At 44.1% G+C, this 17,893-nt stretch overlaps 1 protein-coding gene and 1 long non-coding RNA gene across 3 annotated transcripts in view; one reads left to right on the forward strand and one right to left on the reverse strand.

Moving 5' to 3' along the window:
- Positions 1 to 17,893, reverse strand: part of LOC118938203 (uncharacterized) — a 56,534-nt gene that overhangs the window by 19,435 nt on the left and 19,206 nt on the right. Inside the window, exon 2 of the long non-coding RNA XR_016485724.1 lies at positions 1,773 to 1,836. This is a non-coding gene — a long non-coding RNA (uncharacterized LOC118938203). The remainder of the gene's footprint in view (positions 1 to 1,772; positions 1,837 to 17,893) is intronic.
- Positions 16,653 to 17,893, forward strand: part of LOC110513643 (arf-GAP with dual PH domain-containing protein 1) — a 45,249-nt gene continuing 44,008 nt past the window's right edge. Inside the window, exon 1 of one of the 2 annotated variants that reach the window (XM_090195547.1) lies at positions 16,653 to 17,119. In XM_090195547.1, the coding sequence (XP_090051673.1) occupies positions 17,032 to 17,119 (88 nt within the window). In that variant the 5' untranslated portion in view covers positions 16,653 to 17,031. Of the gene's footprint in view, positions 17,120 to 17,209; positions 17,374 to 17,893 lie in introns of those variants that run through there. The other variant, XM_090195548.1, reaches the window with a different exon arrangement.

A 17,893-nucleotide genomic window follows, 5' to 3' on the forward strand; every position in this document is an offset into this window, starting at 1 on the left:
TGGAGAGGTAGTGAGTATATATATAGATGGAGAGGTAGTGAGTATATACATAGATGGAGAGGTAGTGAGTATATATATACATGGAGAGGTAGTGAGTATATACATAGATGGAGAGGTAGTGAGTATATACATAGATGGAGACGTAGTGAGTATAGACATAGATGGAGAGGTAGTGAGTATATATATAGATGGAGAGGTAGTGAGTATATATATAGATGGAGAGGTAGTGAGTATAGACATAGATGGAGAGGTAGTGAGTATAGACATAGATGGAGAGGTAGTGAGTATAGATGGAGAGGTAGTGAGTATATATATATAGATAGAGAGGTAGTGAGTATATATAGATGGAGAGGTAGTGAGTATAGACATAGATAGAGAGGTATAGATGTTGTTGACAACCATTGATGATGAATAAGTATTTGTGTTCCATACTGATGCCCACTCATCGTGAAGAGGGAAGTGTTCTGTGCTTTCTCTCTCTCGCTCTCTCTCTCTCTCTCTCTCTCTGTCTCAATTCAATTTAAGGGGCTTTATTGGCATGGGAAACATGTGTTAACATTGCCAAAGCAAGTGAGGTAGATAATATACAAAAGTGAAATAAACAATAAAAATTAACAGTAAACATTACACATACAGAAGTTACAAAACAATAAAGACATTACAAATGTCATATTATATATATACAGTGTTTTAACAATGTACAAATGGTTAAAGGACACAAGATAAAATAAGTAAGCATAAATATGGGTTGTATTTACAATGATGTTTGTTCTTCACTGGTTGCAACAGGTCACAAATCTTGCTGCTGTGATGGCACACTGTGGATTTTCACCCAGTATTTATGGGAGTTTATCAAAATTGGATTTGTTTTCGAATTCTTTGTGGATCTATGTTATCTGAGGGAAATATGTCTCTCTAATATGGTCATACACTGGGCAGGAGGTTAGGAAGTGTAGCTCAGTTTCCACCTCATTTTGTGGGCAGTGAGCACATAGCCTGTCTTCTCTTGAGAGCCAAGTCTGCCTACGGCGGCCTTTCTCAATAGCAAGGCTATGCTCACTGAGTCTGTACATAGTCAAAGCTTTCCTTAAGTTTGGGTCAGTCACAGTGGTCAGGTATTGTGCCACTGTGTACTCTCTGTTTAGGGCCAAATAGCATTCTAGTTTGCTCTGTTTTTTTGTTAATTCTTTCCAATGTGTCAAGTAATTATCTTTTTGTTTTCTCATGATTTGGTTGGGTCTAATTGTGCTGCTGTCCTGGGGCTCTGTGGGGTGTGTTTGTGTTTGTGAACAGAGCCCCAGGCTCTCTCTCTCTCTCTCTCTCACACTCTCTTTCTCTCTCTCTCTTTCTCTCTCTCTAGCGCTCTCTCTCTCTCTAGCTCTCTCTCTTTCTCTCTCTCTGTCTTTCTCTGTCTCTCTCTCTCTCTCTCTGTCTCTCTCGCTCTCTGTCTCTCTCTCTCTAGCTCTCTGTCTTTCTCTCTCTCTCTCTCTCTCTGTCTCTGTCTCTCTGTCTCTGTCTCTGTCTCTCTCTCTGTCTCTGTCTCTGTCTCTCTCTCTCTCTCTCTCTCTCTCTGTCTCTCTCTCTCTCTCTCTCTCTCTCTCTCTCTCTCTGTCTCTGTCTCTGTCTCTGTCTCTGTCTCTCTCTCTCTCTCTCTCTCTCTCTCTCTGTCTCTCTCTCTCTCTCTCTCTCTCTGTCTCTGTCTCTCTCTCTCTGTCTCTGTCTCTGTCTCTCTCTCTCTCTCTCTCTGTCTCTGTCTCTCTCTCTCTATTTACCTCTCTCTCTTCTTATCCGTTCATCCGGTTTCCTGCTGTGCACTTTGTTCTCCAGTCTCTCTGTCTGTCAAAAACAAACACAGAAATTCCAACATAGTTAGAGAGGTCTTTCAGTTTCAAATAATGAAAATGTTTACTCAGAAACATTTGATCATTCACTATGACAACCGGAGGATAGTTCTGGAGCCCAAGTGGTTGGCGTCAAACTGTTTCACCTCTTTGTCTTTTCTATGTCATTATTTTGCTCCATCCCTCGTTCAGATCACAGTCCTGTACACCACACAGTTCAATACAAGTCCATATGTGGTTCATCACCCCTCTCTCTCTCTCTCTCTCTCTCTCTCTCTCTCTCTGTCTCTCTTTCTCTCACTCTCTCTCTCTCTCTCTCTCTGTCTCTCTTTCTCTCACTCTCTGTCTCTCTTTCTCTCACTCTCTCTCTCTGTCTCTCTTTCTCTCACTCTCTGTCTCTCTTTCTCTCACTCTCTCTCACCCCCCCCCCCCCCCCTCACATTCGCCCTGCCGTAGTTGTAATTGTATTTCTCACCTTGTCACCACGGTCTGTCCAGACTGAAGATCAGAGCTCTGATTTATTATGCACTGTTGGAGTATACACACACACACACACACACACACACACACACACACACACACACACACACACACACACAGAGAGAGACACACACACACATACACACACAGCTTTTGTATGCCTGATCTTCAATAAATTCCTCTTCATCAACCTGTGTGAGTTTCGATTGTTTCATTCGCCATGTGGCAAGGTAGGAGAGGGAGGAGAACAACGATGGATGGGCACTGAGTCACTGACCTCCATCTAGTCCTGTCCTTCTCCTCCGTTACTCATCCCCCGTTCCTCACACAGCTATTCATCTCACTCTCTGGATTGCCTGGCAAATGTTTCATCTGTCCATCCGTATATCGCTCTACTACCCACATCCTCCCATACTGCTTGCTATACACAGGTTGACGTTTATTTGTCCTGGAGGAGGAACTGAGCCATTTCTACTAAATGGGCCAGCTACAAAGTCAAAATTGTCTATATTTAAAAATGTATTTAAGGTTGGGGTTAGGCATTAGGGTTAGCAGTATAGTTAAAGTTATGGTTAGGGTTGGGTTTAAAATCAGATGTGATGACTTGGTGGCTGTGCCAGCTAGTGATCACTCTGCAGAGCTTTCACCAGAACAAGACTCTAACCTGCTTGCTACAGTCTGACCCAGGGGCGGACTGGGAACAGAAGTCATCCTGTGCATTTCTAACACACCTGTGTTCTGATGTTCTTCCTCAAGGCCCGCATTAGTAGACAAATAATCATTTTGCACAAAACATTTTTGGCCCTGGCCTATCTATCTAGTCAAACCATGTACATCAGCAAGAATCCCATTCCAACACTTTAGAACTACAGAACACATTCCAACACTTTAGAACTACAGAACACATCCAACACTTTAGAACTACGGAACACATCCAACACTTTAGAACTACAGAACATATCCAACACTTTAGTCCTACAGAACACATCCAACACTTTAGAACTACAGAACACATCCAACGCTTTAGAACTACAGAACACATCCAACACATTAGAACTACAGAACACATCCAACACTTTAGAACTACAGAACATATCCAACACTTTAGAACTACAGAACATATCCAACACTTTAGAACTACAGAACATATCCAACACTCTAGAACTAAAGAACACATCCAACACTTTAGAACTACAGAACATATCCAACACTTTAGAACTTCACTAAATATCCAACACTTTAGAACTACAGAACACATCCAACACTTTAGAACTACAGAACATATCCAACACTTTAGAACTACAGAACATATTCAACACTTTAGAACTACAGAACATATCCAACACTTTAGACCTACAGAACATATCCAACACTTTAGACCTACAGAACACATCCAACACTTTAGAACTACAGAACACATCCAACACTTTAGAACACATCCAACACTTTAGAACTACAGAACACATCCAACACTTTAGAACTACAGAACATATCCAACACTTTAGGTCTACAGAACACATCCAACACTTTAGAACTACAGAACACATCCAACACTTTAGAACACATCCAACACTTTAGAACTACAGAACATATCCAACACTTTAGAACTACAGAACACATCCAACACTTTAGAACTACAGAACACATCCAACACTTTAGAACTACAGAACATATCCAACACTTTAGAACTACAGAACATATCCAACACTTTAGAACTACAGAACATATCCAACACTCTAGAACTAAAGAACACATCCAACACTTTAGAACTACAGAACATATCCAACACTTTAGAACTTCACTAAATATCCAACACTTTAGAACTACAGAACACATCCAACACTTTAGAACTACAGAACATATCCAACACTTTAGAACTACAGAACATATTCAACACTTTAGAACTACAGAACATATCCAACACTTTAGACCTACAGAACATATCCAACACTTTAGACCTACAGAACACATCCAACACTTTAGAACTACAGAACACATCCAACACTTTAGGTCTACAGAACACATCCAACACTTTAGAACTACAGAACACATCCAACACTTTAGAACACATCCAACACTTTAGAACTACAGAACATATCCAACACTTTAGAACTACAGAACACATCCAACACTTTAGAACTACAGAACACATCCAACACTTTAGGTCTACAGAACACATCCAACACTCTAGAAGTACAGAACACATCCAACACTTTAGAACTACAGAACACATCCAACACTTTAGAATTACAGAACATATCCAACACTTTAGAACTACAGAACACATCCAACACTTTAGAACTACAGAACATATCCAACACTTTAGAACTACAGAACATATCCAACACTTTAGTCCTACAGAACACATCCAACACTTTAGAAGTACAGAACACATCCAACACTTTAGAACTACAGAACACATCCAACACTTTAGAACTACAGAACACATCCAACACTTTAGAATTACAGAACATATCCAACACTTTAGAACTACAGAACATATCCAACACTTTAGAACTACAGAACATATCCAACACTTTAGACCTACAGAACATATCCAACACTTTAGAACTACAGAACATATCCAACACTTTAGAACTACAGAACATATCCAACACTTTAGACCTACAGAACATATCCAACACTTTAGAACTACAGAAAATATCCAACACTTTAGAACTACAGAACATATCCAACACTTTAGACCTACAGAACACATCCAACACTTTAGAACTACAGAACACATCCACACTTTAGAACAACAGAACACATCCAACACTTTATAACTACAGAACATATCCAACACTTTAGAACTACAGAACATATCCAACACTTTAGAACTACAGAACACATCCAACACAACGCTTCATCTTCTGTCTTTTCAACCATAGACTTACTTAGAACACTCAACTGAACTCAACCCCATAGACTACAAAAACCCCTAGACAAAACAAGACACATAAATCACCCATGTCACACCCTGGCCTAACCAACATAATAAAAAAAACACAGAATACTAAGGCCAGGGCGTGACAGTACCCCTCCCCCCAAAGGTGCGGACTCCCGGCCGCACACCTAAACCCATAGGGGAGGGTCTGGGTGGGCGTCTGTCCACGGTGGCGGCTCTGGTCCAACGTCCCTTGAGTGGCGACCCTCACCGCCGACCTTGGCCTAGTAACCTTAACAAAGGGCCCCACTGGACTGAGGGGCAGCTCCGTACTGTGGGACAGCTCGGGACTGAGGGGTATTTCGGGACTGAGGGGTAGCTTGGGACTGAGGGGTAGCTCCATGTCACACCCTGGCCTAACCAACATAATAAAGAAAACACAGAATACTAAGGCCAGGGCGTGACAATAGTGTCCATAAGCAGGCAGAGATGGAGCCTCTGGGTATTACATAAGGAAGATCAAAGACTCAACTTCGTTATGGTTTTTCACTTCAAAAACATCTCCAGCTGTAAGCTGGGAGTTCGTTAGCCTATGTAACAATGTCCTTATCGTCTTTCATGAAAAGCTTTGAGAAGCTTCAGGCTTAACAAGAAAAGGGGTGTTCCTCCCTTCACACAGCGAACAAACCACCTCAGCACGCGGGCTCTCCTGGCAATCGTTGGCGAATGGAGGGAAAATGGAACCCCCTCCGCGAGGGGCCTGTGCTGAAAATGTATGATTGTGTTGTGTTGAAAGGGCGCGGTTCAAACTGCACTGTGCTGATTCGGAGAGGCAAATCCATATTCACGGAATAGAGGAGTCAATCAATGAAACAAGGCCATTATCTCGTGCTCCTTCTCTCTCCCCCCTCATTCTATCTATCTATTTCCTTCTCTCTCTCCACGTGTTTTTCTTAACCACCGAGGCGAGATAGAATAAATGAGCTTCAGGCAGTCTACAAATTAGCCTCTGTCCGTCTCAGCCTAGGCAGTTTGTGCGTTTGAAGTCAGGAACGGCATGGCGTGGTGGAAGGCAGCATTGCTTCTAACTGTGAGTCACCATCATCATAAGCGACAGCGCGAAATGCTTGACAGAGGGTTCAGGCTGTAATCAATATCATCTCAACCCTCAACGATACTGTGAAGCACCTGGCCCTCGGGATGAATACAGAACGGTGCTCTGAGCTTGTGTGATTGGTGTGGGTTAAAGGGGTTCACATGGGTGTGACATGGGCTCATCCGGCAATAGGGGGATACATTACAGAACAATTATATTGTATGCATCATGAAAGCCTGTGTGTGTGTGTGCGTGTGTGTGTGTGTCTGTGTGTGTGTGTGTCCGTGTGTGTGTGTGTGTGTGTGTGTGTGTGTGTGTGTGTGTGTGTGTGTGTGTGTGTGTAAGCCTCCAAATGGATTACCGTGCTTCATCCATGAACCCATGCATGATTATAGTGATGTGATTAAGTAGGGTGAGCGTAACCAAACATATAATTTCAACTACAACACCATTGTCATTTGTGTGTGTGTGTGTGTGTGTGGGGGGGGGGGGGGGGGGGTGTATGTGTGAGAGAGAAGGAGAAATGAATCAATATGAGAAACAGTTATGACGCTATAACAAAGGAGAGACATACAGTATGAGGGCTGGATGTTTGTGGGTTCACCAGAATTGATGCGGCTGTCTGCCAGCGCGGGTTAATGCTTCATCTGATTGAATCGAAGCCTTAGCCAGTGCAACGCAGCCTTGTGTGCTGATGGTCTAAAGGCAGCGGCATTCAGCCCCTGTCATGCCCAGCAAGCCTAAAAAAAACCTTTGCATATAAATTACATGCAGTGATGTGCGTAAGAGGGAGAGAGGGAGTGGGAGAGGGAGATGGAGAGAGGGAGTGGGAGAGAGAGAGGGAGAGAGGGAGTGGGAGAGAGAGAGAGAGAGGGGGTGAGGGAGTGAGAAAGAGAGAATCAAATCAGAAACTGTATTGTCTAATGGCCTCGTCAAGGAGAAGTGATCTTGAGTAACTGAAATAAATGACAGACAAAATAGAAGAATAACATTGGTCCCTAACTCACAGATCTGCTGCTCTCTCTCTCTTTCACTCTCTTACTCTCTCTCTTTCTCTCTCTTTCACTCTCTTACTCTCTCGCTTTCTCTTTCACTCTATCAATCTCTTACTCTCTCTCTCTCTCACTCTCTTTCTCTCACACACTCTCTCTCTCTCTCTCTCTCTTTCACTCTCTTACTCTCTCTCTTTCTCTCTCTCTCTCTCTCTTTCACTCTTACTCTCTCTCTCACTCTCTCTCTCTCTCTCTTTCACTCTCTTCCTCTCTCTCTCTCTCTCTTTCACTCTCTTACTCTCTCTCTTTCACTCTCTTACTCTCTCGCTTTCTCATTCACTCTATCAATCTCTTACTCTCTCTCTCTCTCACTCTCTTTCTCTCACACTCTCTCTCTCTCTCTCGCTCTCTTTCACTCTCTTTCACTCTCTCTTACTCTCTCTCTCTCTCTCTTTCACTCTCTTACTCTCTCTCTCTCTCTCTCTCTCTTTCACTCTCTTTCACTCTCTCTCTCTCTCTCACTCTTTTTCACTCTCTTTCACTCTCTTTCTCTCTCTCTCTCTCTCTCTCTCTCTCTCTCTCTCTCTCTCTCTCTCTCTCTTTCACTCTCTTTCACTCTCTCTCTCTCTCTCTCTCTCTCTCTCTCTCTCTCTCTCTCTCAGGCACGCACACACACGCCAACAAAAAACTCCTCCAACATTTTGTCCGTAAACTTTTACCCATATCAATTAGCCTGGCTAACCCAGCGGTGTGATGTGATTAATTAGGATCCTCATTAGCCGACGGCGATAGCGACAGCTCTTACTGGGGTCTGACATATAACGAAAAAGACATTAAAGACAAAAGACTACAATTTACATACATTTAAAAACATGAACATGTAGTGTCAGTTCCACAGACATGTCAGTACATACACACAACCAGTAGGTCACATGTCAGTACATACACACAACCAGTAGGTCACATGTCAGTACATACACACAACCAGTAGGTCACATGTCAGTACATACACACAACCAGTAGGTCACATGTCAGTACATACACACAACCAGTAGGTCACATGTCAGTACATACACACAACCAGTAGGTCACATGTCAGTACATACACACAACCAGTAGGTCACATGTCAGTACATACACACAACAAGTAGGTCACATGTCAGTACATACACACAACCAGTAGGTCACATGTCAGTACATACACACAACCAGTAGGTCACATGTCAGTACATACACACAACAAGTAGGTCACATGTCAGTACATACACACAACCAGTAGGTCACATGTCAGTACATACACACAACCAGTAGGTCACATGTCAGTACATACACACAACCAGTAGGTCACATGTCAGTACATACACACAACCAGTAGGTCACATGTCAGTACATACACGCAACCAGTAGGTCACATGTCAGTACATACACACAACCAGTAGGTCACATGTCAGTACATACACACAACCAGTAGGTCACATGTCAGTACATACACACAACCAGTAGGTCACATGTCAGTACATACACACAACAAGTAGGTCACATGTCAGTACATACACACAACCAGTAGGTCACATGTCAGTACATACACACAACCAGTAGGTCACATGTCAGTACATACACACAACCAGTAGGTCACATGTCAGTACATACACACAACCAGTAGGTCACATGTCAGTACATACACACAACCAGTAGGTCACATGTCAGTACATACACACAACCAGTAGGTCACATGTCAGTACATACACACAACCAGTAGGTCACATGTCAGTACATACACACAACCAGTAGGTCACATGTCAGTACATACACACAACAAGTAGGTCACATGTCAGTACATACACACAACCAGTAGGTCACATGTCAGTACATACACACAACCAGTAGGTCACATGTCAGTACATACACACAACCAGTAGGTCACATGTCAGTACATACACACAACCAGTAGGTCACATGTCAGTACATACACATAACAAGTAGGTCACATGTCAGTACATACACACAACCAGTAGGTCACATGTCAGTACATACACACAACAAGTAGGTCACATGTCAGTACATACACACAACCAGTAGGTCACATGTCAGTACATACACACAACCAGTAGGTCACATGTAAGTACATACACATAACAAGTAGGTCACATGTCAGTACATACACACAACCAGTAGGTCACATGTCAGTACATACACACAACAAGTAGGTCACATGTCAGTACATACACACAACCAGTAGGTCACATGTCAGTACATACACACAACCAGTAGGTCACATGTCAGTACATACACACAACCAGTAGGTCACATGGGGCGTTGTGCCGTGAGGTGTTGCTGTATTTGTTTATTGAAGCCAGGTTGTTCACTTGCTCTGTATAAGATGGAAGGGAGCTCCATGCACTCCTGGCTCTCTATAATACTGTGTATAAGATGGAAGGGAGCTCCATGCACTCCTGGCTCTCTATAATACTGTGTATAAGATGGAAGGGAGCTCCATGCACTCCTGGCTCTCTATAATACTGTGTATAAGATGGAAGGGAGCTCCATGCACTCCAGGCTCTCTATAATACTGTGTATAAGATGGAAGGGAGCTCCATGCACTCCTGGCTCTCTATAATACTGTGTATAAGATGGAAGGGAGCTCCATGCACTCCTGGCTCTCTATAATACTGTGTATAAGATGGAAGGGAGCTCCATGCATTCCTGGCTCTCTATAATACTGTGTATAAGATGGAAGGGAGCTCCATGCACTCCTGTCTCTCTATAATACTGTGTATAAGATGGAAGGGAGCTCCATGCACTCCTGGTTCTCTATAATACTGTGTATAAGATGAAAGGGAGCTCCAGGCACTCCTGGCTCTCTATAATACTGTGTATAAGATGGAAGGGAGCTCCATGCACTCCTGGCTCTCTATAATACTGTGTATAAGATGGAAGGGAGCTCCAGGCACTCCTGGCTCTCTATAATACTGTGTATAAGATGGAAGGGAGCTCCATGCACTCCTGGCTCTCTATAATACTGTGTATAAGATGGAAGGGAGCTCCATGCACTCCTGGCTCTATAATACTGTGTATAAGATGGAAGGGAGCTCCATGCACTCCTGGCTCTCTATAATACTGTGTATAAGATGGAAGGGAGCTCCATGCACTCCTGGCTCTCTATAATACTGTGTATAAGATGGAAGGGAGCTCCAGGCACTCCTGGCTCTCTATAATACTGTGTATAAGATGGAAGGGAGCTCCAGGCACTCCTGGCTCTCTATAATACTGTGTATAAGATGGAAGGGAGCTCCATGCACTCCTGGCTCTGTATAATACTGTGTATAAGATGGAAGGGAGCTCCATGCACTCCTGGCTCTCTATAATACTGTGTATAAGATGGAAGGGAGCTCCATGCACTCCTGGCTCTCTATAATACTGTGTATAAGATGGAAGGGAGCTCCATGCACTCCTGGCTCTCTATAATACTGTGTATAAGATGGAAGGGAGCTCCATGCACTCCTGGTTCTCTATAATACTGTGTATAAGATGGAAGGGAGCTCCATGCACTCCTGGCTCTCTATAATACTCTGTATAAGATGGAAGGGAGCTCCAGGCACTCCTGGCTCTCTATAATACTGTGTATAAGATGGAAGGGAGCTCCAGGCACTCCTGGCTCTCTATAATACTGTGTATAAGATGGAAGGGAGCTCCAGGCACTCCTGGCTCTCTATAATACTGTGTATAAGATGGAAGGGAGCTCCATGCACTCCTGGCTCTCTATAATACTGTGTATAAGATGGAAGGGAGCTCCAGGCACTCCTGGCTCTCTATAATACTGTACGTTTCCTTGAATTTGTTCTGGACCTGGGGACTGTGAAAAGACCCCTTGTGGCATGCCGGGTAAGGTAAGTGTGTGTGCCAGTGCTGTGTGTAAGTGGACTATGCTAACTATTTGGAATTTTCCAACACATTATTGTTTCTTATAAAAACAAGAAGTCTCTGTCAGTCTCTCTTAGCTAAGAGTTGAGGAGAGACTGGCATGCAGTCTCTCCTCAACTCTTAGCTAAGAGAGACTGGCATGCATAGTATTAATATTAGCCCTCTGATTAGGTCCTATGATTGAGTGTAGTCTGGCCCAGGAGTGTGAAGGTGAACGGAAAGGCACTGGAGCGACGAACCGCCCTTGCTGTCTCTGCCTGGCCGGTTCCCCTCTCTCCACTGGGATTCTCTCTCCACTGGGATTATCTGCCTCTAACCCTATTACGGGGGCTGAGTCACTGGCTTACTGGTGCTCTTCCATGCTGTCCCTAGGAGGGGTGCATCACTTGAGTGGGTTGAGTCACTGATGGGATCTTCCTGTCCAGGTTGGCACCCACCTCGTGGTCGTACCGTGGGGGAGATCTTTGTGGGCTATACCTTCTAGTGGTGTGGGGGCTGTACTTTGGCAAAGTGGGCGTCGGACAGGGTATCGTTGGACGGGGCCACAGTGTCTCCCGACCCCTCCTGTCTCAGCCTCCAGTATTTATGGTGCAATAGTTTATGGGGGGGCTAGGGTCAGTCTGTTATATCTGAAGTATTTCTCCTGTCTTATCCGGTGTCCTGTGTGAATTTAAGTATGCTCCCTCTAATTCTCTCTCTCTCTCTTCCTCTCTTTCTTTCTTCTCTCAGAGGACCTGAGCCCTAGGACCATGCCTCAGGACTACCTCCTTGCTGTCCCCAGTCCACCTAGTCGTGCTACTGCTCCAGTTTCAACTGTTCTCCCTGCGGCTATGGAATCCTGACCTGTTCACCAGACGTGCTGCCTGTCCCAGACCTGCTGTTTAAGACTCTCTCTCTCCACCGCACCTGCTGTCTCTAACTCTGAATGATCGGCTATGAAAAACCAACTGACATTTACTCCTGAGGTGCTGACCTGTTGCACCCTCTACAACCACTGTGGTTATTATTATTTGACCCTGCTGGTCATTTATGAACATTTGAAAATCTTGGCCATGTTCTGTTATAATCTCCACACGGCACAGCCAGAAGAGGACTGGCCACCCCTCAGAGCCTGGTTCCTCTCTAGGTTTCTTCCTAGGTTCTTGAACAGGTCAGAGTCAAACCTCTGTATAGGGAAGACAGAGAAATGGCACTCAGACAGGCCATGGCAGTCTTGAACAGGTCAGAGTCAAACTTCTGTATGGGGAAGACAGAGGGGAGAGTTTTTCCTAGCCACAGTGCTTCTACATCTGCATTGCTTGCTGTTTGGGGTTTTAGGCTGGGTTTCTGTACAGCACTTTGTGACATCAGCTGATGTAAGAAGGGCTTTATAAATACATTTGATTGATTACAATGAAGCGCAAGACGTGTTGCTCTGTTCTGAGCCACCTGCAGCTTTACTAGGTATTTCTTTGCAGCACTCGACCACATGACTGGACAATAATCACAATAGGATAAAACTAGAGCCTGCAGGACTTGCTTTGTGGAGTGTGGTGTCAAAAAAGCAGAGCATCTCTTTATTAAGGACAGACCTCTCCATCTTTACTACCATTGAATCTGTCTGTTTTGACCGTGAGAGTTTACAATCTAAGGTATGGCAAGTAATTTAGTCTCCTCAACTTGTTCAACATCCACACCCTTCATTACCAGATTCATCTGAGGTCTAGAACTTAGGGAAGGATTTGTACCAAATACAACGCTCTTAATTTTAGAGATGTTCAGGACCAGTTTATTACTGGCCACCCATTCCAGAACTGTAAGAAGAATTGTTAAGGGTCTGAATCTAAAATCTAAATTCCGTTCTACATTCCAGAGGGCGGCAGCGGCTCGAAGATAAAACGCTAGCCTATACTCAGTCCCGTTTCTCACAAATGAGCTTTCGGTAACGGGCCGTGGTGAACATTAGCGTTTGCTGTCACCGTGGAAAACCGGTGTGGTAGAACAAAGTCACGTCAAGCCCGGTTTGCTCATCTAGCCGTTAAATGAAACCCATTTGTCTCACTTATTGCCATGACGCCTCCTGCTCAACGATAACAAATGTTGCACAACAAATAAAATAAATTCACCACGGCACTTAAAATAACCATTAGTTACTCCAGTGGCTCTGTATAGACACAACAAAACAACTTTCAACTTTTTTTTTTTTGCTGTAATGTGCTTTGGCACATGGGGCAGATTGAACAAAAGCAAGAGGCTAGATTTAATTATTTACTTTCATTACCAATAAAGGCATAAGGTTGTCAGCCAACATAACCATGTATAATACAATTTATTTGTTACATCTTATAATATACCCAATATTATGACTGTCCCTCACATACATTTGTGCATGAACATACATTGGGGTTGGTGGGGCAGATGGCTATGTGAGCCATGGATGGCTCTTGGCAGTGTTGGGGAGAAGTCATGTAGTTCAACTAGTAACTACATTTGGTAATAGCTTGGTGGTAGTTGAACTAAATTCAAATCTAAGTAGTTTTTTCAGTAGTTAATTAAGCAATATACCACTGCTAAGGGCTGTTCTTACCCACGACACAAGGCAGATATTGGCCATATACCACTGCTAAGGGCTGTTCTTACCCACGACACAAGGCAGATATTGGCCATATACCACTGCTAAGGGCTGTTCTTACCCACGACACAAGGCAGATATTGGCCATATACCACTGCTAAGGGCTGTTCTTACCCACGACACAAGGCAGATATTGGCCATATACCACTGCTAAGGGCTGTTCTTACCCACGACACAAGGCAGATATTGGCCATATACCACTGCTAAGGGCTGTTCTTACCCACGACACAAGGCAGATATTGGCCATATACCACTGCTAAGGGCTGTTCTTACCCACGACACAAGGCAGATATTGGCCATATACCACTGCTAAGGGCTGTTCTTACCCACGACACAAGGCAGATATTGGCCATATACCACTGCTAAGGGCTGTTCTTACCCACAACACAAGGCAGATATTGGCCATATACCACTGCTAAGGGCTGTTCTTACCCACAACACAAGGCAGATATTGGCCATATACCACTGCTAAGGGCTGTTCTTACCCACGACACAAGGCAGATATTGGCCATATACCACTGCTAAGGGCTGTTCTTACCCACAACACAAGGCAGATATTGGCCATATACCACTGCTAAGGGCTGTTCTTACCCACGACACAAGGCAGATATTGGCCATATACCACTGCTAAGGGCTGTTCTTACCCACGACACAAGGCAGATATTGGCCATATACCACTGCTAAGGGCTGTTCTTACCCACAACACAAGGCAGATATTGGCCATATACCACTGCTAAGGGCTGTTCTTACCCACAACACAAGGCAGATATTGGCCATATACCACTGCTAAGGGCTGTTCTTACCCACGACACAAGGCAGATATTGGCCATATACCACTGCTAAGGGCTGTTCTTACCCACGACACAAGGCAGATATTGGCCATATACCACTGCTAAGGGCTGTTCTTACCCACAACACAAGGCAGATATTGGCCATATACCACTGCTAAGGGCTGTTCTTACCCACAACACAAGGCAGATATTGGCCATATACCACTGCTAAGGGCTGTTCTTACCCACGACACAAGGCAGATATTGGCCATATACCACTGCTAAGGGCTGTTCTTACCCACGACACAAGGCAGATATTGGCCATATACCACTGCTAAGGGCTGTTCTTACCCACGACACAAGGCTGATATTGGCCATATACCACTGCTAAGGGCTGTTCTTACCCACGACACAAGGCAGATATTGGCCATATACCACTGCTAAGGGCTGTTCTTACCCACAACACAAGGCAGATATTGGCCATATACCACTGCTAAGGGCTGTTCTTACCCACGACACAAGGCTGATATTGGCCATATACCACTGCTAAGGGCTGTTCTTACCCACGACACAAGGCAGATATTGGCCATATACCACTGCTAAGGGCTGTTCTTACCCACAACACAAGGCAGATATTGGCCATATACCACTGCTAAGGGCTGTTCTTACCCACGACACAAGGCAGATATTGGCCATATACCACTGCTAAGGGCTGTTCTTACCCACGACACAAGGCAGATATTGGCCATATACCACTGCTAAGGGCTGTTCTTACCCACGACACAAGGCAGATATTGGCCATATACCACTGCTAAGGGCTGTTCTTACCCACGACACAAGGCAGATATTGGCCATATACCACTGCTAAGGGCTGTTCTTACCCACAACACAAGGCTGATATTGGCCATATACCACTGCTAAGGGCTGTTCTTACCCACGACACAAGGCAGATATTGGCCATATACCTCTGCTAAGGGCTGTTCTTACCCACGACACAAGGCTGATATTGGCCATATACCACTGCTAAGGGCTGTTCTTACCCACGACACAAGGCAGATATTGGCCATATACCACTGCTAAGGGCTGTTCTTACCCACGACACAAGGCAGATATTGGCCATATACCACTGCTAAGGGCTGTTCTTACCCACGACACAAGGCAGATATTGGCCATATACCACTGCTAAGGGCTGTTCTTACCCACAACACAAGGCAGATATTGGCCATATACCACTGCTAAGGGCTGTTCTTACCCACGACACAAGGCAGATATTGGCCATATACCACTGCTAAGGGCTGTTCTTACCCACAACACAAGGCAGATATTGGCCATATACCACAAACCCCAGAGGTGCTAAATGAAATATGTGTGAGGTAGGGAATCATGTTGTTTATGTTTCAGCATAAGACCTGCCTAAGAACAGTTTTTGTGTTTAATAGACTATGGGAACATTTGACCCCAGAGGGATTTGTTCTTGCAATTTGTAGTCTATGACATTTCAGATTTAGATATGACAATTTTTCAAGAAGTAGTTTGGATGTAAACTACTTTTTCAAAGTAACTTAAGATAAGTATGTCATATTTTTCATATTAAGGGTAAATTTAGTGAATCTTAACTTTTTCCAGTGGGAAGTAGCCTATTTTGTAGCTTGGTAAATTGTATTTTCAGAGTAGCTTCTCCAACACTGTCCTGGGATTCCATCACGCTTGATTCAGCGCAATGGAGAGCCCCCCCCCCCCACCCACACACAAATCTTCTGACCACACTTTTCGATCGATAGGGTGCAAGGACAGGTCAGAGGAGCAATAGAGAGTACAAGGTCCTGTAATAGCCTACACTCAATACGAAACAGGGACTTAAAAGGACAACGCATCCACACACACTCAACATTATTTGGTTTCCTTGGAGCGCTACTGAGCTATGCGCTGACTTCTCCTTGCTGGTGGACTGCTACCATCTAGCGGTGGAATATGGTACTACAACCTTTAGAGAACAGTCATTTTGTTATCTGATTGAGCACCGTACAATTATGCGGAACAGCAAGTCTGAACAAAACCAGCAGTTCACTTCCGAGTGTAGGTTAGGCTCCCTCCCCTCACACACACCCTCCCTGAAAGGTGTCGGAGAGAGAGGCTCAACCAACAACAAGTTGTGACAAATCCTTTTTTAACAAGGACAGGGAGTTTGCACAAAACTCAGGTTGGGCGGTGAGAACCATGCAAGTGTTTCACTGAATGGACCGAACGGAAGAATCGATTTGAGTGGAAGTTTATTTCTCTTCTTCTTTCAGTTGAGCCTGACATACCTCCTCATCCTCTCGTCTAGGCTGCCGCCTGCGTGTGTAGGGAGCCGAGGACCCACCCGAAGACACACTTTTATGCTGTGATTTTTCGGTTGTCTTCTCGGTTCCGGACTGATTTAAAGGATTGGAAATGCCTGGGAACGAGAGAGTTTCTCGTCTCTTGAAAGAGATCATTCAAAAGCCAGGGAACGACGCGTGCGCAGACTGTGGTGCGCCTGGTAAGTTGAAATGTGATGCTGATGTTATAACTTTGCTGCAAAGAACCTTCTAGCCTAGACGTTCTAGATGAGAGAGGGTGGGAGTTGGCATGCGACAGGTCCTGACATGTATAGGTAGAAAAATACCTTTAGCCTATTTTAGGTCTATTTGAGTTGATCTGGGAATGTTAGGAGCAGAATAGGCCTACTTGCATTTTAAATCGACTTTTCATTTGTAACCTAACGGTGAACCAGAATCTGGCCTTACACGAGAGGTTGGTTCAGAAATGTAGGGATATTGTTTCCAAAAGTATGTATTTATGTGGGCTTCAGTCTGCAACGTGGTCTCAGAGCATTTCGTATTATTCTGTACTTAAATCCGAAACACCATTTAGTATGTATGATATGTTATGTTTCGTATGCATTTGTGGATGTCCGTCTCCATTTCGTATGGTATGTTACGCATTGCAATTCGTCAATATGTTCTGAAATGCAATTTGTACAATATTTTACGAATTTGCTAAATTTATGACATGTTACGAATTCCAATTTGTTGTGGCTAATGTTAGCTAGCTCTATTTGTTAGGGGTTAATGTTAGGAGCTGAACAGGTGTTGTGCCGAAAATCTCCCCCCTGCCAGAACCCCTTCCCCCCTTCTATTTTCCTTAATTTTGTGGTTAGAGTCAAATACTTTCGGTGGCACACATCAGAGTCAAATACTTCTATAGAACCAACTTCACGTTGGCAACCGAAAGGCAACCGAAATGAATAATTCATATATGTGTGTTATATTAA

Source organism: Oncorhynchus mykiss, chromosome 13 (genome assembly GCF_057628025.1).
Source record: "Oncorhynchus mykiss isolate SJ-2025 chromosome 13, ASM5762802v1, whole genome shotgun sequence".
NCBI lineage: Eukaryota > Metazoa > Chordata > Actinopteri > Salmoniformes > Salmonidae > Oncorhynchus > Oncorhynchus mykiss.